At 36.8% G+C, this 24,030-nt stretch overlaps 1 protein-coding gene across 2 annotated transcripts in view; it reads left to right on the top strand.

The window, feature by feature from the left end:
* Positions 1–23,744, top strand: part of NAA15 (N-alpha-acetyltransferase 15, NatA auxiliary subunit) — a gene marked incomplete at both ends in the record, with an annotated part of 39,875 nt that extends 16,131 nt beyond the window's left edge. The window contains 17 exons of one of the 2 annotated variants that reach the window (XM_081999705.1): positions 1,835–1,969; positions 2,140–2,293; positions 4,663–4,782; positions 5,459–5,554; positions 5,691–5,797; positions 6,198–6,270; positions 8,060–8,229; positions 9,346–9,498; positions 11,671–11,799; positions 13,971–14,184; positions 15,287–15,480; positions 15,794–15,829; positions 17,655–17,763; positions 18,380–18,478; positions 19,245–19,388; positions 20,606–20,703; positions 23,544–23,744. In XM_081999705.1, coding sequence (XP_081855831.1) covers positions 1,835–1,969; positions 2,140–2,293; positions 4,663–4,782; positions 5,459–5,554; positions 5,691–5,797; positions 6,198–6,270; positions 8,060–8,229; positions 9,346–9,498; positions 11,671–11,799; positions 13,971–14,184; positions 15,287–15,480; positions 15,794–15,829; positions 17,655–17,763; positions 18,380–18,478; positions 19,245–19,388; positions 20,606–20,703; positions 23,544–23,744 — 2,232 coding nt within the window. The remainder of the gene's footprint in view (positions 1–1,834; positions 1,970–2,139; positions 2,294–4,662; positions 4,783–5,458; positions 5,555–5,690; positions 5,798–6,197; positions 6,271–8,059; positions 8,230–9,345; positions 9,499–11,670; positions 11,800–13,970; positions 14,185–15,286; positions 15,481–15,793; positions 15,830–17,654; positions 17,764–18,379; positions 18,479–19,244; positions 19,389–20,605; positions 20,704–23,543) is intronic. The other variant, XM_081999704.1, reaches the window with a different exon arrangement.
* Positions 23,745–24,030: the final 286 nt, after the last annotated feature.

Here is a 24,030-nt window from a genome sequence, read left to right on the forward strand (position 1 = left end):
GCAGCACCCAGTTATCTGCTGCCTTGTGTCAGTTGTCTGTATTTGCCATGTGAGATGTATCATGCTAACCAACCATTATAGGGTGCTAGTGTCATGGCTGTGATAGTTCTGTAAAGAGGAATACAAACTTTCTATTGTCTTTACAAATGCTACTCCTAATGTAGTTAGATTTTTTTTTTTCCCCTGTCGTCTTGAATTGCGAGCCTATCTTACCCGATACCTTTATTTCTTAAAAAGTAGCAGCTTCTGTTTAGTGTGCATATTTCAGAGATGTTTATGTGGTTCAGGCGAAGTCATAGTTGCTGCCCGTGGTCAATGTATGGCTCAGTTAGGATTAGACAGAACAATGATTATAGAAGTTTAGTTTCTTACCATGCCCTCCAGGGTAAGATGACAGTGGTCACCTTGAGTATTTATAATTCAAACATTAATTAATTAAAAAAACCCCAACCCTAATTCCTCCTAAATTACATTTTTGTGCCTGGAAATGTGTCTGTTTTTCAGCTGATATAGGCTGGTGTAATAAAGTATTCCTTTTCGGGGGAGGGAACCCAAAAGGAAACATCTTTGAAGTTTTACCTAAGACACCTTGGATAATATTTTGTCAGATTTTCATCTTTTCAGGCTTTCCTTGCACCTTTAAAGTTGTGGTTGTTAAAACACATTAGTTGGTCTCTTCATAGACTATTTCCGTTCCAAATTAGGGTAATGTTAGTATGCCAAGAACAAGTTTTGTTCTCGGAGGTATGTGGAACCATCAGCTAACATAGGTCCTCAGCGAACTTATTCCCAAGTTAGGACATTTCTTAATCACTGGTTTTTTCGTATTAGTAATTTAGAAATTTAACTCTTCTCTTGCTGAGACAAGAAAGCCAAAATGTAGCATAGGTGCCAAAATTCATTTGCAAATGTATGTTCTCTTGGCCTGTGGATAAATGTGAATACAAATGTGTGATTGCTAAACATAGAAGTAACACGTGGTTATAAAAAATGCATTAAGGATTAAATGTTAACATGCTTAGAAGCCAGTAATTCTTGATTGATCATATACTAGTTTCTGAAGAATGTGAATTTACTTTCAAAACCAGGAATAAGGTTGTAGGTTGTTTTGCCTTAGCTTTAACTTCCACCATCTCCTATTTTATAATATTTTGAGTGATACTGATTCTAATCAAACTGCTGTAACTAGTTTTAGTTCTTTCTTAACCCCTACTTCTGACTGTTTGGGCTTTTTTAGTAGGTAGTAACTTCTTTCCTTTATTTTAAATTACTTGAAGATGCCTTTCAGGAGTCTTTAACACAACAAGTACAACTTTTCCCTCAGATTAAAACAGCACGATACCAAGCAAACCTGTTGTATCTTCCAGCTGTAATTATCTTCTCACCAAAGAATAGGGATGCACTTGCATGACTGACTTTGCCTAACAACACTTGCAATGATTTAGTACATATGTACTTCCAAGGTGAATTTGAAACACCAGTGTATAGTAAATGTTCCTGCAACTCAAACCAACATATCCTTAGTCGCATTCTGTTCGTAAGTGGTAAGACAGGAAAAGCACGTGTGTCACGCCTTAACAAAGTTAGTCTGACTCATCAGTATTCAGTTGGACATGGTGTGTTACTGGGGGGGGGTGTTTTCGTTCAGTCAAGACCATTGTAATGTTTTAAAGTTTATTCTTTCTTGGGGTTTTAAAAAAATACATTTGCATATAGAATACTAATTTTTAGTGACATTCCTTAAATGTTAGAATATTGAAGACAGAGTATTGCATAATGGATTCTACAGAGCATCAGAATAAAGTCAGGAAAATTAGTAGCTACTTTTTTGCAGGAAACAAGATACCAGTTGCTTCAGCTCCGACCTGCACAGCGAGCGTCATGGATTGGTTATGCTATTGCTTACCATCTGCTGGAAGACTATGAAATGGCAGCAAAAATTTTAGAGGAATTTAGGAAGACACAGCAGGTAAGAGGAAAACATGAAATTCCTGTATGGATTGCTGCTTAAAGCAAAAATAAAACACTGCTTCCTTTCATGATGTGAAAACTTTATGCTGTTTCTTTAGTCAAATGAATTAAATCCCAGATGCATTCCTGAAGGCTGAACTTTCTCATGTGTCTTGCTTTCCCATGTAGACATCACCTGATAAAGTGGACTATGAGTACAGCGAACTGCTGCTATATCAAAATCAAGTCCTCCGGGAGGCAGGACTATATAAAGAAGCCTTGGAGCATCTTTGTACCTATGAAAAGCAGATCTGTGATAAACTGGCTGTTGAAGAAACGAAAGGTAATTAATTTTTGAAGTTACATTTAAACACATAGTATACAATGGAATGTCTGTACTGTCAGCTTTTCCCATCTTTTGGAACTTCATCTTTGATTTGTTTTTAGATTAATTTATTTAATTTTCCTGTGGCAAACAGCTGTCTTGCAGCTGTTCGGTTCCTGTCATACTCCTCTCCCAGGTTGATAAGACATCAGTAGAGTACACACATACCATTCTGAAACTCTTGAGCTGATGAGCATTTCAGACAGATGATCCTGACCTGATGTCCGTGCCATTATAGCTTTGATAGCGGTCCTGACAGGGAGACTTCTTGCTGAAAGGGCACAATCTTCTTTAGCAAAGTAGAAGGCTTTTAATTATACTCCATCACTCTTGCAGTGTATGGAAATAGGCTCTTTAGCTGGGCAACCCAATGCAGGCTTCTGTTATTGTATTACTATAATTCTAGTGTGTAATATTATAACACAGCAATATAATACTGTATCATGTATTCCATAGCCGGAATTACAGAGTGATAGAAGTTCATTCTTACAGCTCCATTAACAGGTGCACTTTTTCAAAGCATGCTTTGTTCCTCTTCTGCTTGATGCTTGTACAGTCCTTCTGTGAAACTTCCAATCTATCGAAGGTACTGTTTGTTCACGGCCCACACAGGAATCCGTTTGGATGATTGCTTGAAGCAAAGAGAAGAAATCTTTTTACTCTGCAATATTATTCATGTAGATGATGTAGCTAGCTCCCTGTTCCTGCTAACGGTAATCTCACTGTCTTGCAAAAAGAACCAAGGAAGTGAGTAGTGATGGTGTTATGGAAGGTGTGTGGTACTTCCTCAAGGAAAATGATTGCAGGTGACTCTCCACTGCTGCTGAATACATCACTTGGTTTGCCTATAAATGGAAATGGATGTAGGGATTCTACTATCACAGACCATTTTTCAGACATAGTTGTGGGAGTTGGGGGGGGGGGTGGTATTTTGTATGAGTTATCTTTTATCTGAAAGACCTTTTGACATACAACGTGTTCTTCAGTTTTTGATGAAGGTCCAAGGCTGGCACTGAAATAAGATTTTTCAAATAGGGCTCTGGGGAAAAAAAAACACCAAACAAAAAAACCCACAAACAACAACAACAAAAAAACCCCCACGCACAACCTTCTAGCAAGTTACCAGAAAAAAGGATGGAAATACTCTTTGCAGTCTGTGTGCTTTCAACAGGGTACAACTGATTAATTTTTTGGGGCACAGCTGCTGTTTCGTTGGTAGGTCTATCTTAGCTGCTGTGCCTACTACAGAAAAGCCTGCTAATAAATGAGTGTTGTCTACAAATTTTAAATGCATGTGCAAAAGCTATTGTGGATGAAGTACAACTGAGAAACACTGAAAATCATATTGGCATTTGGCACCATTAGATAAAAATTGTAGCTTCCACCTCAGAGAAAGAATTTAAGTTTATTTTCCAGATTCTGTCATTCTCAGTGAGTGAACTATTGATGTTTTCTCTGGCATTAGATACTGCATGTAGTCCTCAAGTTATCCTCTCTGTGGGAAGCAGCATCTCCTCACAAAATTATGTGTCGATTGCGTGACATAGGGAAGAAGAGAGCTAATGCTGACTCACATTTTCGTCTTGAAAATGGATGAGAAAATTTTACCTAATCTAGAATGACGCTATTACCTTCTGGTGTGCAATCTTTCAGTGCCTAACATTTGCCAATGGCAAAGCTTTGTAAAATACGGTTTCCCATTGTGAAATTGGGAGGTTGACTTTTGTTCCAACTACAACATCAGCAAAGATGCTCTATACAGTTGTTAGACCTAGACTTTACTTTTAACAGTTGTGTCTTGTAATGAAGTGTTATTAAAAGGAAACTTGCTTGCAGAATCTTGAGAATTCATTAATCAGATCAATGTCTTGATTTAAAACATTGAAGTTAATTTTATGAAATACCATACTGAAGAACCATTCTTATATTTGCAGCTCTGCAGTTTCAATTTGGTATTCAAGATGCTATATACGTTGACATACTGTGTACTGCTTTTAATTGCCGCCTGTAGTAAAAACTGCGCTTTAAGTAACCAGTCGCTTCAATAAGAGAGAAAAACACACATGCATCTTGCTTTTAACATTAAATTTTCAAGTATATTTCAAGAGTTACTGGCTGAGTTGTAGAATTCTATTGTAATTGCATCTGTTGCCAGAATAAAAGCATATCGGTCAGCTAGTTTGTGATGCCACTGTGATCATTTTTTTCTAAGAAATTAGAATCTACATGGAGTTAAGGATTACCTAATATTTTACTGTAAAGTGATTAATATTACATGGCTTCAGTATCTTGTTACCTGAATTTAAAACTTTTTGGATTTCACACAGGAGAACTCCTGCTTCAGCTTGGCAGACTTGAAGAAGCAGTTGAAGTCTACAGAGGACTGCAAGAAAGAAATCCTGAAAACTGGGCCTACTACAAAGGCCTAGAAAAGGCACTTAAACCAGGTAATTATTTGATATGTTGCAGTAAATAAGCTGTTCCTGCACATTTGGAATTTATATATTTGTTGAAAACTCGTATCGCTTTAAATAATAAAACTATTATTTAAAAACATCTCCATTTAAGTTTTGCTTTTTGCATAGTGTGTGACATATCATCATGATGTTTTATTTTTAAGAAAGGCTGCAAGTATTTCTTGTATTGTTGTTACCATGTCTTATTTAAAACCAAAACAACAAAAAAATGCAGTATTTTTTGTGCATGGTTGAAAGAAGAGAATTATTTCTTAGACAGTTTTGATGTAGAATTTTTCTTTTACTGTCTCTGTTATCTTATGTTGTAGGTAATACAGGTTTTGGAAAAACAGGCGTGATTTCCTGAATGGTTTTCTTTGTTCAAGATTTTAGCGCAGCGATAAGGCAGATGCTCTTTTTAAGATGAGAGATAAGCAGTTAGTCTTCCACTGCTGGAAGAGGAACTTACAGATACTGAATATCTGAAATCATTTAGTATGGCAGTTTTAAGAAGAATAAAATGGAAATTAGTGTTCTTTAGGAAGTATGTAGCCATTAGGTGCTATATATTCTGATTCTTTTTTTAACCAGATATAAATCACTCCCCGCCCCTTCTTCCCTTCTTGCCAAAAGGAATGAAAAAGTAAACTGTAAAATTCTGTTCCAGCTAATATGATGGAGAGGCTAAAGATCTATGAAGAGGCCTGGACTAAATACCCAAGGGGACTAGTTCCAAGAAGATTACCATTAAACTTTTTGTCGGGTAAGTGCATTTTTGCTGAGCAGGTAGTGATCAACACTCATGTTTCTTAGATAGTAATGTTTTAACAGCATCAACAGTCTGCAATTGACAAGTAATGTGTGGTAAAACAAAATCAACAGGTCTTTTTCCTCTCAAGGTGAAAAGTTTAAGGAATGTCTGGACAAGTTTCTAAGGATGAATTTCAGCAAAGGTTGCCCACCAGTCTTCAATACTTTGAGGTCATTATATAAAGACAAGGAGAAGGTAGGTTTTCCCCCCCACTTTTTACATGATCTACCTCAGAGCCGTGATACATTAAGGAGATGAAGAAACTCAGTCCATCAGCACTGTTGTATATTATGGCCTAATATTTCTAGGAAAAAATGGGTACAAGCATACGTAGCTTTCTGCTAAGTTGGTACATGTAGAAAGCTAAGATTTACTTAATTGTAAGCTGTGTAAGTGTTAACCCAGGGAGGCTTGGTCTTAATTTGTTAAAGAAAGAGGTGAGATTGAGTGCATTCCCATATGTATTGTAATTCAGGATACTGCAGAATTCTCTGACGAAAAATAACTAGTTTGGATAACACCAAGTAGTTCAAGTTGAAATAAAATACCATCTTGCCCACAGATTTTTTGTTTTTGTCTTGTCTTCCATGTGTAGGTGGCAATCATAGAAGAGCTTGTGATAGGTTATGAAACCTCTCTAAGAAGCTGCAGGTTATTTAACCCAAATGGTGAGTGCCAAGACTAGCATGTTTCATGAAAGTAGTGCCTGGTGTAAGCATTATGTGACCATTCAGAGGCAGGGAATCAGTGGGGAGTGAAGAAATTGATGGGGTTCACCCCCAATACAGAACTGAACCATAGCCATCCTTAGAATGGATTTAAGCTGTCAAATATAAAGTCTGTACTCAAAATCTAGTCACTTATTCTAAAAGTTTTGCTGGATCCATGAATTTGATCATCTCTTTGTGGTTTTGAGTTCAAGTATTCTATTTTCAAGGCTTGAGTTTATCATTGTCCAGGAAACTGAAATTTGAAAGCTATGATAAATCTTGAATTGAAGAAATGTCAAACAATAAGCAAAAACAGAGTCTTCAGGTGGGAGAGGGTTTTGGAGCTTTTGGTGGAGGCTGGGTTTTGTGCTCTTGGGGGTTTTGTTTGAGAGCTAAAAAGCATTTTCAGGTTTTGACTGACAGCTGTTTTGTCGTGAGGTATAGACCTACATGTATTGAATCCAGCCTTCGTAGTTTCCTCTCAGGTAGCTTTATGATGGTTTTTTTTTTTAGTCATTTGCCCAACCACTTCATAACAGAAAATCTCCAAGAAAAAAATTTTCTACATAGAATATCAACAGAAGATAGTCTTGAAATTTTGGTAGGTGAATTATAATGGTGTAATAATCAAGATAGCATGGATGATAATATACCTTAAAACCTTACAGGATAATCCTAATTATTAAAGACATTTTTATTGAAATTATAGCCAGTTATTTCCCTGCTTTACAGAAACATTAATGCAATACTTTGATATGAAATTCTCCTCTAAGTTGCCTGTTACACTTTTCCCTTGAATTTAATGCTATAGGCTACAATATAGCCTCTCGATACCTGTTTGAATTTGTCCAAGCCTTTCAAACGCCCTTGCCCTTTTCTGATTTAAGGAAAAGGCTTATTGTTATTTCAGATCAATTCAATATTTGATATTAAATTTCATTCAAATAAACAATTTTCTGCTACCTTAAAATGAACAAATGCATGTAATTGCATGGTTAAGGTATACCATAAACTGAAGAACCAGAACCTTTTGGCAGAACTAGAGCCCCTACACCCTCTTTTCCCCCTGGAAGGTGCTATCCTTCATAGTCAAAATTGAGTAGTGAAATGAACTTTTAAGACTTTGGTAGTATTTTGGATTTCAAACAGCGCTCTCACTTTCAAAAGTGACTTGTGTATAGGAGTGTTTTCTGGGATACATTTAGGCAAACAGTGATGATAAACTTGTCAAAAAGATTTTGCTCCTACCTTCAAACGTAGGATTGGGAACAGACAGCCTTTTTTGTTTAAAAATATTCAAGTCTACGAGTTGAAAACTTGTAAATGCTGAATGTACTGAGATCCTTTACGTTGTTTCTGTGCAACGCTTGCGTTTAGCAGGACTCTTTGCTATACCCTTTGTCTAAAATAGTTTTAAATAAGAACTCCACATCATTTACTAAGCTGCGTTAAGGGACTAGTTGGCACAAAATGCGACTCCCTTCTGACACACTAACTCACTTTTCCTTTCCCTTTAAACCACAGTAAGGGAAGGGAACAGTATGTGCTTAGGTCTTGTCGAAACATAAACTTAAAAGTTAGTGGATTTACCTGGACTCAGGTGTTTGAAAACACTCCCCAGGTCTGCTGTGACAGCCTGATACAAATTCAGAATTAACTTCAGTAGCTTGCTTTATAGCCCTCTGCTTCTGGCAATGTTGTTTTAATGAACTGAACAAAACAACTCCCTCTATTTTTCTCCCTCCAGATGATGGTAAAGAAGAACCTCCAACCACTTTACTCTGGGTCCAATATTATTTGGCTCAACATTATGATAAAATTGGACAGCCATCCCTGGCTCTAGAATATATAAATGCTGCTATAGAAAGTACACCTACTTTGATAGAACTCTTCCTCGTGAAGGCAAAAATCTATAAGGTAAGTTTGGCTTGTTCTTAGTGACCAGAGGTTATTTGTTTGTTATGGTGGAAGACTTTTACATATGCTTATACTATCCTGTAATGTTTCTGAAGTGAACATTGAAGTGCTAAGCTTGTATTAAACCAGACACATGAATAATCCATGGAAAATTACTTAGTGAGATTTAGTGAGTTTCTAGATAAGGGTGTTGTTTGGCTACTTGGGTTTTTTAGTGCATATGAATAAGCCTCTCCCTATGAAGATTTTTAAGTCAATAAAGGACAAGTATATTGCAAAGTGTGAATTCTCAGTTTACAATTATATTCTTCATATTAAAAATAACACGAATAAATTCAGTTGATGTTTCAAGTGTCTTCTACCTGTTCTTGCCTTGGCCGCCACTTTTTTTAACTACTTGAAAACAATTTCTCAACTGCACTATGGTATTGTATCAGAATATCATTATCCAAAGTGTCCTTTAAGCATTTTCAGGAAAAATATCTAGTGCCAAAAGACCTGTAATTCCATAACAAGGGAAAGTAATTTCTCTGCTTTTTTTCTTTAAAGGTCTGTTGTTTTCCTGAATGAAGCTATTTATTTTAAAATGTCTAAAAAATAAGTAATTGTAGAATCATAGTATAGTTTGGGTTGAAAAGGACCTTTTAAGGCCATCTAGTCCAACCCCCCTGCAATGAGCAGGGACATCTCCAACTAGATCAGGTTGCTCAGAGCCCCGTCCAGCCTGACCTGGAATGTTCCCAGGGATGGGGCATCTACCACCTCTCTGGGCAACCTGTGCCAGGGTTTCACCACCCTCATTGTGAAAAATTTCTTCCTTCTATCTAGTTTAAATCTATTGTTTTCTAGTTTAAAACTGTTACCCCTTGTCTTATTGCAACAGGCCCTGCTAAAAAGTCTGTCCTCATAGGCCCCCTTTAAGTACTGGAAGGCTGCAGTAAGGTCTCCCTGGAGCCTTCTCTCCTCCAGGCTGAACAACCCGAACTCTTTCAGCCTGTCCTCATAGGAGAGGTGTTCCATCCCTTGGATGAAACATCCCCTAATTATATTAAACAGTGAGTAAAACATGCATAGTTTATAATTACTGAATCTAACTTGAATTTCTGTCTCTTTAAGCATGCTGGAAATATTAAAGAAGCAGCAAGGTGGATGGATGAAGCTCAGGCTTTGGACACAGCAGACAGATTTATCAACTCCAAATGTGCAAAATATATGTTGAAAGCAAACTCCATTAAAGAAGCAGAAGAAATGTGTTCTAAGTTTACGAGGGTTTGTTGCATTTAACTATAGCTCTTTTGAATAATGTGAGCCTAATCACTTGTGGAATAACTTTTTGTGTTAACTTTCCACTCACCTTTACTGTAACCTTTAAGTTCTGTTTCAGAGCAACTATGATTGCTTGCTTCACTAATGGCAGCCAATATCAGGGTTTCAATTAATCTTGGATAAGCGTGATTCCATAGTATTAAGTGAAAACTCTAAAGCTTGAATTTGACAATTTTTGCCAGGTAGGAAAAACACAGCATGTCTGTTTTAGAGATAACTACTTTGAAAAAAATAATTTTTGAGAAGTCATTTGGTTTAATGTTGATTCTGTAGGATCCTTGAAAGATCTGATAAAGTTGCCCGTGTGTTTTCTTTTTTCCCCCTAATGGCAGTAAGTTAGAGAATTCAGACTTCTCTTGTAATGAAATTTCTGGGTGGCTACTAGGTGAGAGTCTTTCTGAGATGTCTTCCTTTTGTGAACAAGCTTTCATCCCTAAGGCCACGTTTAACAGTAACAAAGGAAAGATGCTTATTGTATCTTTTTTTTTTTCTTTTTTGTGGCTGCTTACCCATGACCAGTTAGCTGGCATAAAAAGTTTGCATTATGCAGATTGCTTAATGCATCAGTTTTTGTCCCTGCAGTAACCTATTCTGATATGTTTGATGGTCTCACAGATTGGTTACTCTTTAGATTGACTTCTCTTGCTGTTATTCTTTCATAACCGAAAGTCAAAACAGCTGTATAGTCTTTCCAGAATATTTGGCAAATGATAGCTTTTAGAATACTGGCAATATCATTTAATGTGTTGTCAGTGGGAGGCAGGCAACAAGCTATTGGAACCTACCTGCAGAGGTAATCCTTTTTGTCTGTTGTCCCATTTTTCTCTTCTCTCTTGAAGAGCAGGAAAAACCTGGAGTAAGGTAGGATTTGAACAGGGGTATATTTATGGGGGAAAGCTGAATGAATTTTGTGAAATGAAGGCTGTGTGCAGGCAAACATGGAGGGAGGGGAAGTTCTGTTTTATATAAGCTCAGTAGCTTCATGTGGGGTTTTTGATGCAAAACTGCTATGAATCTGGGTTAATTGACCTCTCTCAATGCATTAAGCAGCTTTAAGATGTCAAAAAAAGCAAGCATACCAGTTGCCCAAAACTGAACTTTAAAAATAGAATTTGATGATGTTTGCTCTGTGTTGTCTTTTACATCTCCTTTTGATCTTATGTCTCATGCTGAAATATACAAGGTTCCTAATTAAAAAACAGTAATTAAAGAAGACCTAAATTGAGCATAATGAAAATGGAACGAACAATTTTTCTGCGTTTTAGCTGCCTGAATCAGACTTATTTGAAGACTGCCTTTCTCTCTCGTTTGGGACATTCTCCTTACCCTTCCATTTGAGTATTATCTGTCATTTTCCCAGCTTTGGCTCTTGGCTGATTCTTGAATAGCCTGGTTTTTGCAAGATCAGTGTAAAGTCAGAATGGCTCCATCCACTGTGACATTAAGCTTCAAAGGCATATAATAAGTTCTACAGATGTATGCAAGTATATATAAATACTAGATTGGAAAGACAACTGTAATCTCCTTTTTTGAATCAGAAGGTGTGAAAGTTATTCCTTTTGTATTCCAGTATTCCTTTGGCTGGGCCACTACGCTCTGATACTGATCACATAAGAAATAAGCTATTACTACTGTCAGTTGCTACGCTTAGCTCAATCAGCAGGTCTCTGGAAGACACAGATGGCAGTTTTAGTTAAAAAACAAACCAAAAAACCCTGCAGGTATCCGTGTCATGCCACATGCTGGAACTTTTCTGCCATTTTTCTTCATGCTGCAATGTGTTATTTGTGCACACAATATTAAAAACACTGAATGATTGTCTCTCCTATCCTGAAGATGCAGAACTGTCATCGTTAAACAGTCACTACCTGGCTATTCATTGTGTATTTCTGACTCTCCTAATAAGTGGAACATAGAGGAAATTTTTTTTAAATAATGAACAAAGCAAGTCTATCTTAACTGTGGCATTTTTTAATTTCAGGGCTCTAATTTTGAAATTTAGCATTCTTTTGATAGCCTCTTTACTTGTGCTTTTAATTAGAATAAGATAAAAGAAACGGCAGTTAACAAGTTGAATGAGACTGACTTTTTTTATAATGCTGTTTTTGCTTTCAGGAAGGAACCTCGGCAGTAGAGAACTTGAATGAAATGCAGTGCATGTGGTTTCAGACAGAATGTGCGCAAGCTTACAAAGCAATGAACAAATTCGGAGAAGCACTTAAGAAATGCCATGAAATTGAGAGAGTACGTATCTAGTTACACTGCCTAGGTTGGAAAACACTAGCTTAAGTTTATTGTGCTAAGACGTTTCCTTTCTGAGCAGTATGAGTATACTTCATGTGGCTTCAGGAGAGATTTCATTTCGTGTTGGTTGCTGCGAGTTGATTAAGTTAACGTTTCTTCCTAAAAATGTCATTGTAAACTGTGTATTACAAAGAGATTCTATAGTCATTTGAAAATCTAGGAAAGAACAAAAAGCTCTCAGAAATAATCTGATTTTTGGCTGGGTATGTAAAAATCTATATTTGGGTACAAACCAAGAGTATGTGTACTTTAAGAGAATATGGCTGAGCTGACAAGCCCAGCCTTAAAGTAACGATGTTGCCTTGGTTATTGTTAAGGTACTGTATTTTAGAGGGAGACAATAAATGTAAAAAAACTATTAAAAAATTTAAATACCTTCTTTAAAAAAAAATTAAGCTACAGCTTAAAAGAAGCTATTAGAAACATAAAGACTTCTTAAAGTAGAAATTGTATCCAAGTCCGGGGGGGGGAGCATACTTGCACATTAAATACAGATCCATTGTAAGACAGACAACAAAAATAGGGTGCACAACTTGTAAAAAAATAAGTATGGATTTGGGGTTTTTTTAAGCACATTAGGGTCTAGAAAAAAGATCAGGCAGCTGAGGGTGCAAATTAAGCGCTCAAAGAAGAGAACTTAGTAGGAAGCTACACCTCTTTGCAAAAAGAGAGGTTTAAGAAGATTTCAATGCTGATGCTTTTCTGCAGAGGGGACTAGTCTGTGGAATATTCTCGGATTAGAACAAATCAACAAAGTGGTTTTCCAGGACTGTATTCTGTTCACACAAATCCTTTAAATAAACTTGTGTAATTTCTTTTAAATTCTTTTAAAAGAATTTGTGTAAGAAGCTACTAGTCTTGCAGATTGTCTGGGGTACCAGAAGGGGTCAGCAAATGAAGAGCTGACTTAGGCCACCCTAAAAAACGTTTCTACAGAAGAAATTAAGTCACTATATTTAATTTATTTATTTATTGGATTAATTGACTGAAGGTGTTGTAAAGATCAGAAATAAGATTGACAAATATGTTGTATTCAAGAACAACATCAACAAAGCTTTTGTAAGAAAAAGCGGTGCCTCTTAAATCTTTCAGAGGTGCCGGTTATGCTTAAGGCAGTCTAGTTGATAAAATGTGCAACATTTGCACTGTCTCAATACTAAATGACAAAATGGTACGTGAAACGTAGTGTTCGACAGTGTAGTCAGTGAAGGAGTGACAAGAAGAATTCTCTGTCTATACGTAAGTAGTAAAAGCTCTTACCTGAATTATTGCTGCTCAGGAAAGAAATCTTGGAACCATTATAGACAGTGCTGCAAAATCTTCTGTGTTGGTGTGGAGCAGAAGTCAAAAGGACAGTGTTTGGGAATTAAGTGACTAGAGTAGTAGTACTTTTCTTCCATTACACAAATCTGTTGTACTGTTTACATCTGAACATCACACCTCCTTTAAAATGTGCTAGTAAAATATGTGCAAGGAGTAACTTTGACGTGGAGAGATTGCAATTAGCTTGTCATGTTTAATATTTTATCTTCAGCTTTGACAAGCAACAACTGAGTTTAGGATAACCTTGTATGAGATCGTACGTACATGGAGAAGTTGAAGAGGGGAATGACTTTTCACTGCTTCTCAAACAAAAATAAGGGGACATCAGGTGACAATGAGGAAAGCAGATCTTGAACAAAAGGAAGTACTTTCTTACACTACGTGTGATTTAAGTGTGGAATTTGTTGCCGCAGTATTTAATGGACGTCAAAATTACACTTCTAACTGAAAAAATTAGAGGAGTTCATAGAAGAAAAATTCTTTGAGTGCTGTTTAAATACAATTAATGTAGAACCTTTGTCCCTTAAACTGCTAATTGTCAGAAGGTAGTAAATGTTAAGAGATTGTGAAATGGGTTCTGCCTAAGATGCCTGAAGGCATGGTTCTTTTCACCATGACTTTATTTTTGGAAGGTTTTGTTAACTCTCACCGTTTCTAAAAGTTAGGGTGTATTTGTCAAACAGCAGGCTTTTACTAAATTATTCCTTTGGGGAGAATGTATTTAAAAAGTCAAGGTTGATACCTGATTGTTAATGCTTGCTAAATAATGTTATGTTATGTTGTGTTAGCATTTTGTAGAAATCACAGATGACCAGTTTGACTTTCACACTTACTGTATGAGGAAGATTACCCTTAGGTCTTATGTGGACTTGTTAAAACTAGAAGATGTACTTCGACAACATCCGTTCTACTTCAAAGCAGCACGAATTGCAATAGAAATATATTTGAAACTTCATGATAATCCCTTAACAGATGAAAATAAAGAACATGAGGCTGATACAGGTATTCAACCTTCAGGATTTATTAAATACGCAGTTTCACTAATTATTTGGTATTTTATGAAAATACAGCATTCTTATAGTTGTCAACTGTAGTAGCCAAAAATAAGAGTTTTGTCACAACTCGAAGTAGGCAAATTGTAACTTAGCCTGCATGTAAAAGTAGATGTTCTACTGAAAGTTGAAACTACTACATGTTTTTATTTTGGTTATTATAAAACAATGATGGTTTTGTAGTGACAATTGTAATTCTTAAGTAAAAACATGTTTGTGTTACGAAATGGCTGAGAAAGCATGGAATTCTTATGGTTGTCGGTCCGTGAAATAACAGATGGAAACAGGTGTGCTTAGTGGTAACTTTTTTCTAAGCATTTTGTCAGTATGCAAAACTTTAACTAGGTAGCGACTTAAATCTTATCTCCTGCTTCTGATGCAAAAATAATGTTTAAGTTCGTGAATTCCTTCCCCCCCCCCCCCCCCGCTTATTTCTGATTGGAGAGCAACGTAAATGGTCATGGCTTGGGGCATCCCAGATGGTATGAATAGAGATTATTGAATCCCCCAGGAGGAATTGGTCAAGTTTTAATATTTCTCATCTCAGTTCATTTGTGTGGCTTCATGTTCAAATTAAGACACGTAGAAGTGTAACAGAATTTCTTGTAGCCACTTTCTGATTTGTTTTAAATTAATTTTCCATGCTTTAATTGGAGGGAGGAGAGGATCTAAATATGAATCAAATGTAAGATATAAGACCATTTAATTACTACATTAAACATAACTTGTGTTGTGTAATGCCTAAGGAATAAATCAATATGTATTGGTGTGCTTTTACTCCTGGCAGTGGATTTGTGCAGTCACGCAGTAATTGCTTGTCCCACCTTCAGCGTGTTACACTATTGTTCTAATTCCTGTTGCCTCAGTTTCACAAAGGAATTTGTGAATTATAAAGCAGCGGCGTAGACTGTAAAATAATCTTTTCCAACTGTAATGGCAGCATTACTATTTAGTAGATACGGTTTAAAGATGATGATGGTATTTGACAGCTGATTGAGACTGTTAATATTGGACATCAACATTGTTTGGTTTTGCCCTTTGCATGTGTACAGCGAATATGTCTGACAAGGAGCTAAAGAAGCTACGAAATAAGCAGAGAAGAGCGCAAAAGAAAGCACAGCTGGAGGAGGAGAAGAAGAATGCTGAGAAAGAGAAGCAACAGAGGAATCAGAAAAAGAAGAAAGATGATGATGATGAAGAAATCGGAGGACCGAAAGAAGAACTTATCCCTGAGAAGTTGGCAAAGGTGCTTACTAATGTAATAATGAAGTCATAGAAATTTCTAGAAAAGTTATAGTGAGCACACATACAGTCTGAAAGCCATTCAGATAACTTGTTTATTTTTTTGTATGGCTTATCTTCACAGATGGCATTTTAAAAATAATTGTTTTCTAGGAATAGTTTGTTGGATATACTATCAGTAATGTGATACTGATACAAAGTCACAGCTTTTGTGCCTACTTCTCAAAGGCAGCGACTGAATTCGTAGACATTTGCTATAGGTGGAATTATCTTCATGTGTGTATTGCACTAACTTGTTGATTATACCCTATTTCTAGTTGATCGGATGGAAGTCTTTCTATTCTGTATGTAAGGTGATTATCATTCACTCTTTATGTCCCATAATATTTTGTTTATTTATTAAGTATAGACAACCTGTGAAAGAGGAGACGTTGAAACACTGAATGCTTTAACAGCATTTGTTTGCATTTGTTCTGAATGGGGGGCGGGAAAAAGGATAAAGTAGCTGTTTGGAAATTGTAGTAGACTAGACTGAGATGGATTTTAAGATCTGGGTTAATAACTGTAGAGATGCATAAAAGGAAAGTGACCCAGAAGACTATTCTTGTGCTAAAAGTTGTACCTGTAAGGAGCAGGGAAACACTTGGAAAATGTGGGGAAAGATAATGAAAAAATTACATGGAGGCTGGAAAAATTAATTTATAGTAATAGTAGTATAGTACCCAAGTACCGATAGATATGGTGTTCGGTATTTCAACATTACACATATAATGAATGTCATTGACTCATGAAGGGACGGTATTTGAAAGCTGAGGCAGTGAACTTCACCCTGTAGCTGGGAAGCAAGTGACTTAAAAAACTTGACTAGTCATTTAAGAATATTGTTGCTATTCCCATTGTTGGGCTCACTCGTTGCAAGAATCAGCACTCTAACTGCAGTGCTAGTTAAGATTGAAATGGTCACAATGGTGCGTATTGAAATTGAGTTCTGGAGTACTGGGATGTCATGGCATATCCCAGGAAAATCTAGGCAGTCCCCAATATTACAGGGAATAGTTGCAGCTGTATAATGCTTTCCTTTGGCAAATCTTCCCTAAGAATACTCCAGATTTAATACCATGATGTAGGCACTTCCAAATTCAGTTGGTTCCTAGTGCCAGAAGATAATTTCTGACATAGCTGGTCACTTGCAAACAGTTTTCCTGAAACAGCTGCCCCTAGACTTCTTTGGGTATGTAGTTTTGGCATTAAAGGTATAGCTTTGAAATCGGTTTTATTACAGGTTCCAAATAGTTTAAGTGTGCAGTGTATGTAAGTTCTTGATGTATGCCAACTCATAACAGCACATATAAATAATGCAGGTTTTTTATTCAAACTGCTGTAGTATATGGTTAGCAGGAATTCCATAAGGTATCCGTCATTGTCTTCAGCTGAGTTATTTGCAATGAAGTGTATTGCTTCAACATTACTAAATTGTTACTGACAGACAACAATTAAGTTTTTTATCTGATTCTTAAAGAGTAGCTTGTCCTTCAGGTTTACATTTTTATGAATACAACAGACAGTTCTTGTTCAAGTTGTCCCTGACCTGTAGATGCAAGAGATCTGTCTGTAAATAATCCTTGCACAGAATTAATGTGTCAAAGCTGTCCATTTACTGGATTATGCTAGGTAAGACCAGGAGACCATGATCAATATCTAGTTACTTCAAGCTTGCTGTTAGTATGTTGGCTGGGAATGTTGCTGTGACCTGGCAGCTTTCAGGAACCTGTCTGAAGCTTCCATGAACAGACTCTGTCATGGCCATAAAGTAGTTGTTGACCAACATCTCAGGCCCATATGTGTAGATTGGCATGGGGAGCCATACTGGCCACTACAATGCAGGTTCAGCTGCAGCTGTGTTTACTACTGATGTACAATAGAAGGCAGAGACTTGTATCTCTGTAGGAAAATGTGATTTGTAATCATCACAAAGCAATTTTTTAGACTTGACAGTCTGTGTTTAGATACTAATATTTAGTGAAAGATGCAAAATTTGTAACAGAAGAGGTTCTAAGCATCTAATGCATTGCCTTATGAGAGTAACTCTCTGATGTGGCTCAGAAATAGCTAATTCTGTTGTAGAGTTGCTAGGTTTAAACTTTGACTTAGTTGTGTGTCACTTCCTTGAATCTGTAGGTTGAAGCACCTTTGGAAGAAGCCATTAAATTTTTAACACCCCTGAAGAATTTAGTGAAGAACAAAATAGAGACACATCTTTTTGCCTTTGAGATTTATTTTCGAAAAGGTAGGTGAGAAAACTAATGAAAGAAAGCAATCTGCAGTTCATAAAAATACGTCTTGGAATTTGAGAAAAAATTATTCATGAGATATGAGGAGTCAGTCCCTGTCGAGAGACACAACTTTTCATTGGACCAACACTGCAGCCATGTGCAGTCTGTGAAAAAACAAAGCTTGAATATTTGGTGATTATCCACTTTCTTTGCTGTGTTTAAATCTATAAGCAACGAGACTGTAGTTAATTCTCCCAGCTTGCATTTGCCCTAGTTATTTGTTTGTATCTATAGTTCGCAGAACCACACTCTGTAAAGAAGTGGTGTACAGTTGCTAATGAGAACTGGTCTTTTGAAACACTTGACTCTTGAATTCTTGTATCAGTTAAATATTATGCTTTAAGAACTTACTATGTTCAAATTCACCTGCTAGATTAACAACCTTAATTCACTGGTTAAATAAACACATGTTGGAAAAAACGGCTGTTGTTACTGCAACTGGCTGTTGCAGTACGCTTAGCTTTAATTTCTTCTGATCATTCTAATTTCAAACACTAAATACTCCTGCAGTATGATGCAGTGAGTCCCAGGCACAGGTTTTTGAACATTTGCCAACACTTTCTTTTCCAGAGAAGTTTCTTCTGATGCTTCAGTCTGTGAAGAGAGCCTTTGCTATTGATTCGAGTCATCCTTGGCTTCATGAGTGTATGATTCATCTCTTCAGCAGTGGTAAGTATCTGTTTGATATGACTTCATCTGTACATGCTTCCAGATGATGCCTAACCCGCATGCAGTCATTGATTTTTAGTTTATAGACTGTTAGCACAATTAATTCAAAATATTTGATATGTGTATTTAAGCTTTTTAAACAACTGATTCATCATAAAATTAAGTATATTTGTTATGACTGCAGCTGGATTTAGTAGTTATTCCACCAAGTATTAGTAAGTCTTTTTTAAGACTGAGTAGTGTAGTGAACCCCTGAAGGAGGGAGTAAATGAAGAAATTGAAACTGCAGAGTGAGGAATCTGGCTTTTCTGCTATCATCCTGTGTCAGCGTGTGAGGAGAAGGCTTAGACTTAGAATTCTGTCCTTTCTGTTAGAAGATTGGAGGATTCTCTCCCTTCCCTTGCCCCAAGGGTCGCCCTTCCTGTTGATGGCTACAGAATAGATACAGACTTTAAGAACAGACTTGTATGACCTTAATCTTTGAGCCTAGTAGATTTTAATCAGTAAGGGGGAGAGTGTATTGGAGGCTTTGTAAAAAGGCTTTGGCTTTTCCTAAGTGTCAGAAAACTGTCACAGTTCAGCTTTTTCCAACCAGATCCAGTTACTTACCTTCTGAATTTCATGCATCTTCCTTTGAGATTTTTTCCAATTATGTTAGTAATTTAAACATGAAAAATATTAAAATAAATGTATAAAGTAGATTTTACTGTTATTACCTGTGCTCACCTTGATTAACGTTTTTTCTTCCCCCCTCCCAATTCAATAGTATCCGAAAGTAAGGATCTGCCTGATGCAGTTAGAACAGTGTTAAACCAAGAAATGAATCGGCTTTTCGGAGCAACTAATCCAAAGAACTTCAATGAAGCTTTTCTTAAAAAGAACTATGACTCACTACCACATAGGTTATCAGGTATTTTGTTTTTATCCTTTCTGCCCTGCTGCTTTATTTTCTGTGCTTATCTAGCAGTGGCATCTCAGTATCAGCACCAGTGATGTAAAATCACTTTCCATCAGGAATGCTTTTCTCCTTTTGGTTTGTGCTCAGACATTGGAACAGGCTGCCCAGGGAGGTGGTGGAGTCACCTTCACTGGAAGTGTTCAAAAAATGTGTAGATATGGCACTTCAGGACATGGTTTAATGGGCATGTTGGTGTTGGGTTGATGGTTGGACTTGATGATCTTAAAGGTCTTTTCCAACCTTAATGATTCTGTGTATGTGACATGACCACCAGGTTGTCTGTGGTTTTCTTTAATTTTTTCTATATCCTGCTAAAATACAAAGTTTTGAACCTCTCTGCCCTGTTTTTGTTTCTGATGCATGCTGAATGTATCATAAGACTGTAACTGTATTTAATGTATCTGTGAAATGGTTCATATGTGCTACGGCATGTGAAGTAGTATTTTGAGTTTTGATATGTGTATTTGAAGAGGCCGAGTGCTCAGCAAGCCAGGTAACACCCAGAGCTCTTGGTATGCCGAACAAGAGGAGCATAGATGGTGCTGGTTACCTGTTACAAAAGGCTGTCTGTGAATAGTGACTGCATTACAGTGGGTACCACATGGGAAACAGGACATAAACCACCCAGCTGGGCAGCATTGCTGTTGTGGCTCTGTCTGGGCTCAGACCTGGCCACAAAAAGCAGTGAGTTTACTCTTGCATTTTTCTGGCATCACGTCCTTTCAACGACATCTGTGCCATGGGACTCAGAACTGCGTCCTGGTTGTGTTCTGACACTGTATTATAACAAGAGCTGTGTGCACACATCTGTGCCCCGGTTTCTGTGCGGAGATGTGAGCAGTGGTGCTGGAGGGAACTGTGGTGTGTTGCAGCAGGTCTAATTTGTTACCTTCACTGCCTGGGACTCCACAGTACACTGCAAAATGCTCCTGCCCTGCAGCATAGACAATGTCTATCTGTTTTAATGCTTTGTCTAGCATTGAATAATGGTCTAAAAGCTACCCTTCTACTTGCTCGGGTGTCAAGCTTTAATGCTCCAAGTGGTTCCATTTTGAACTACTACTGCAGTTCAGTATCCCCTCTTAGGTCGTATTGTCTCTATTTTATGTTTGTATATAAGATGTTTTTGGTCATCCCCCGGCTGATGAAGCTTATTTTTCCTCCTGTAGCTGCCAAAATGATGTACTATTTAGATCCTTCCAGTCAGAAAAGAGCAGTGGAGCTGGCAATGACCCTGGATGAATCCCTCACTAACAGAAATCTTCAGGTAACACATTTATAAATTGTAAACAACTTCTGGTATGTCTGTGAAAGCTTTATGCAAATTATGGAGGTAAGAGGAAGCTGGACCAATTGTTGTGTCTTATGGTAAGGAGGTTGGGTTGTCATGTTGAGAGAAGGAGTATTGGGCTCATCTGAACTGAAATGTATAATGTCTTTTTCGCACATTTAAATTAATCTAGTTTTGTCATAACGTGAAAATAGCTAGCTAGCAGCAGGAACCATGTTATTGCCGCAGGGAATAATGGGAAAGCTTATTAAACACTAGAGAATTCACATGGCGAAAGATGTTAAAGTTCTTCAGTAAGAAAAGATTGTCGTCTGTATGAGCTTTAGCTGTTATGCAGGCGACTTGACAAGAAGAAGATTGACTTAGGGGTGGCTCAGGCTCTGTGAAAGTTTTCCATGTTCATCCCCCTGAAAGCTGTGTGAATTATCTTAGTTTTAATAAAAGGTGCATGTGCACATTTTGGCCTTAGTATGTAGTTAAGTAAAAAGCTTATCAAATTTTGAAACTGCTCCATTCTGGTGATCATGGAACAACCTCCCTGTGCCACTGCCACCATGCCCCTTTCCCTGCTCCCCCACCTTCACTGGGAAGACTGTCAGTTCTGACTTGCAATTCAAAGTATTTGAGGGAAGGTAATTTTTTTTTTTAGTATCTTCAAATGTTTCGTATGTAGAATAAACAAACTTGTTTTTCTTTCCTATAACTGCACACTGTCAGAACCTTACCTGACAAAGCAGAGAAGGAATAAAATGTCCTGTCTCTTTTCTAGGCTTTTCTAATCTATTTCTGTATCCCAGTCAAACCATTTCCTTTGGCATCACTGTGGGAGTGTCCAGCGCATTTAATTAAGTACTAGAGAGATTCCTTGGCAGGCTGTGCAAACTTTAGGACATTCCATTTCTCTCAGTTCCCCTAGCACTTTTATTTCTTCGTGTCCTTTATGTCTGGGGACTCAGTAATTTTTTTAGATCTATTGCAAGTAAAATTGGTGAACTTTCTAGTAAAATTATTCTTTTGTGGGCAAAAAGCAGCATTTTTCAAAAAAATAGCCCTTTGAAAACAAACAGGGTTCAACAGAACTTCAATTGGGGAGGATTTTAAGTTCACAATAGAATTTTTGGACAAAACAGGGAGGGAAAAAGAGACAAGAAAAGACAATTTGCCATGATTTATAAACTTGCTTAGGATGTTAAAAAGATTCAGATCCTTTCTCTAGCTGATTAGGTTATGGGACACAAACTCCTATCTTTTATATCGTAAGTACACATTTAGCAGTTTTTATAAACTGTTTTTTTGTTTGGGTTTTTTTTTGTGTTACTGTTTGAGCAGTCTCAAAGAGCTTAAGACAGATTATTAATAGATTTAGGGGGAAAAAAAATTAAATTACCTTCAACAGCATTCTTTTTGCCTCACAGCTGTGTTTTTTGGCTGAGAGTGGGATTCTGGGAATTGGACTGGGGAAATATTAAAATGTAACCAAAAATGCTGGGTTGTTTTAGAGGTGTTATCTTGGTAGGACCCCAAGAAGCATTTACTGACTCGGCAGTGTATAAAGATGATGTACACAGCATTGTGATAAAACTGAAAAAGTTCAATTTAAGCATTCTTGGTGCCAACATAAAGTAAGAGTTGGAGTTCTACTGAACTTTTAGATGGGAAGTTGAAAGTGCCCTAAAAAAAATGAGAATCAGAAGGAGTCTACGTATTTGTTGAAAGGTATTCTCATGTGCAAAGAGATCAAATTTATTACATTTCATTTTAGTAAAGCCCATCTGTCTCAGGGCACGTTGCAGGCATAAATCTAGATCTGTTTGACCTTCTGTGGATGCCAGTGTGAAGAAAAAGGGTTGAAGAAAACTTCATAGCAGGAGGGCAGAGCAGTTAATCTCAATACACAGAACAAATAAAAGCTATAGTAAATGTCAGAGGAGTGGAAAAAGACCAGCTTACTATGCTAATGCTAGCATATGTAACATGGACAGATGTTAAATGCTGACAGGATTTAGTGAAGCTCAACAGTTTGGTTTCTCATGTTTGTAATGCAAGTTGGAAAAAAACCAACAGGAAATCTCCTTTTTCTCTAAGTCATGAACAAAAAATGGATATGAAGCTGCAGGTATATCTGAAAGATGCGATAATAGCCGAGTAATTTGGTTTGATTCACTAGTTACAGACACTTCAGTAAGTCACATATCCTTAAATGTAAAAATGTTGGGTTTTTTCTCCACCAGGAATGTTTTCACATCTAATTATGATTATTCAGCTGATGGTATTTTTCCCTTTTAATTATATTCCACAATTCTTCCAATTCTGTATGAAAGCACATTCACAAAAGTCATTATTAGGACATTATAGTATATATTCTGGATTCACTGTTTTTATTTGTAAACACTGAAATTCAAATGCACGTTACATATTGCTGAAATGCTCAGTGTATCCCAAAAGTGGGGGGAGGGGGTGTACTGCAAACCTAAAAAACACTTTTGTTTACAAGTAAGTGTGGTTCTTGGTTGCCAGCTAGTAAGAATCACTTTTTTCTTTTAAGGAATATAAGGAACAAGTGACAAATGAGTATTTTCATTTTCAGTCAAGATTTCTAGATGTTTTTAAATCCTTTTTTAAACTGCATTATTCCAAATCAGACTATACTGATACTTCATCCTGTCTCTAGTTAAAAAAAAGCCATTTGATATTGATAGAAACCTGAAAACAATACTTGGAGTTTATTTTCTTTGTAGTATTGTATTTCTGGTTTGTGACCGTTCAGATGGATGTGTAAGAAACCATAACACTTCTTTATTTTTCTCTTTAATTAGACTTGTATGGAGGTATTAGAAGCTTTGTGTGACGGTAGCCTTGGAGACTGTAAAGAAGCATCTGAAACTTACAGAGCAAATTGTCATAAGCTTTTCCCTTACGCTTTGGCTTTCATGCCCCCTGGATATGAAGAAGATATGAAGATCACAGTTAATGGAGATAGTTCTGCAGAACCTGAAGAACTGGCCAATGAAATATGAACAACTTTATTGGAAAAAAATTACATTGGACCATATCTGGTGTATAATATTTTTGTCACGCACCTGCTGAATTGTTCTAACTTACACAGAGAACAGAAGGAAAAAAAATGTTGCCTTCAAATAGTTTTACTTTTTTTTTATCCTGCTGACAAAGTATATATATAAAATATCTAACGTATTACTGGATATAGGTTGTTCGGTTTCTTAAAAATTAAAAGCTGCTAAAATTGAAGAAAAAAAAACCCTTCTCCTTACCTACCTACCCATGTTTTTAAACTAATTTATA

Source organism: Phaethon aethereus (genome assembly GCF_964289735.1).
Source record: "Phaethon aethereus genome assembly, chromosome: 4".
Classification (NCBI taxonomy): Eukaryota; Metazoa; Chordata; class Aves; order Phaethontiformes; family Phaethontidae; genus Phaethon; species Phaethon aethereus.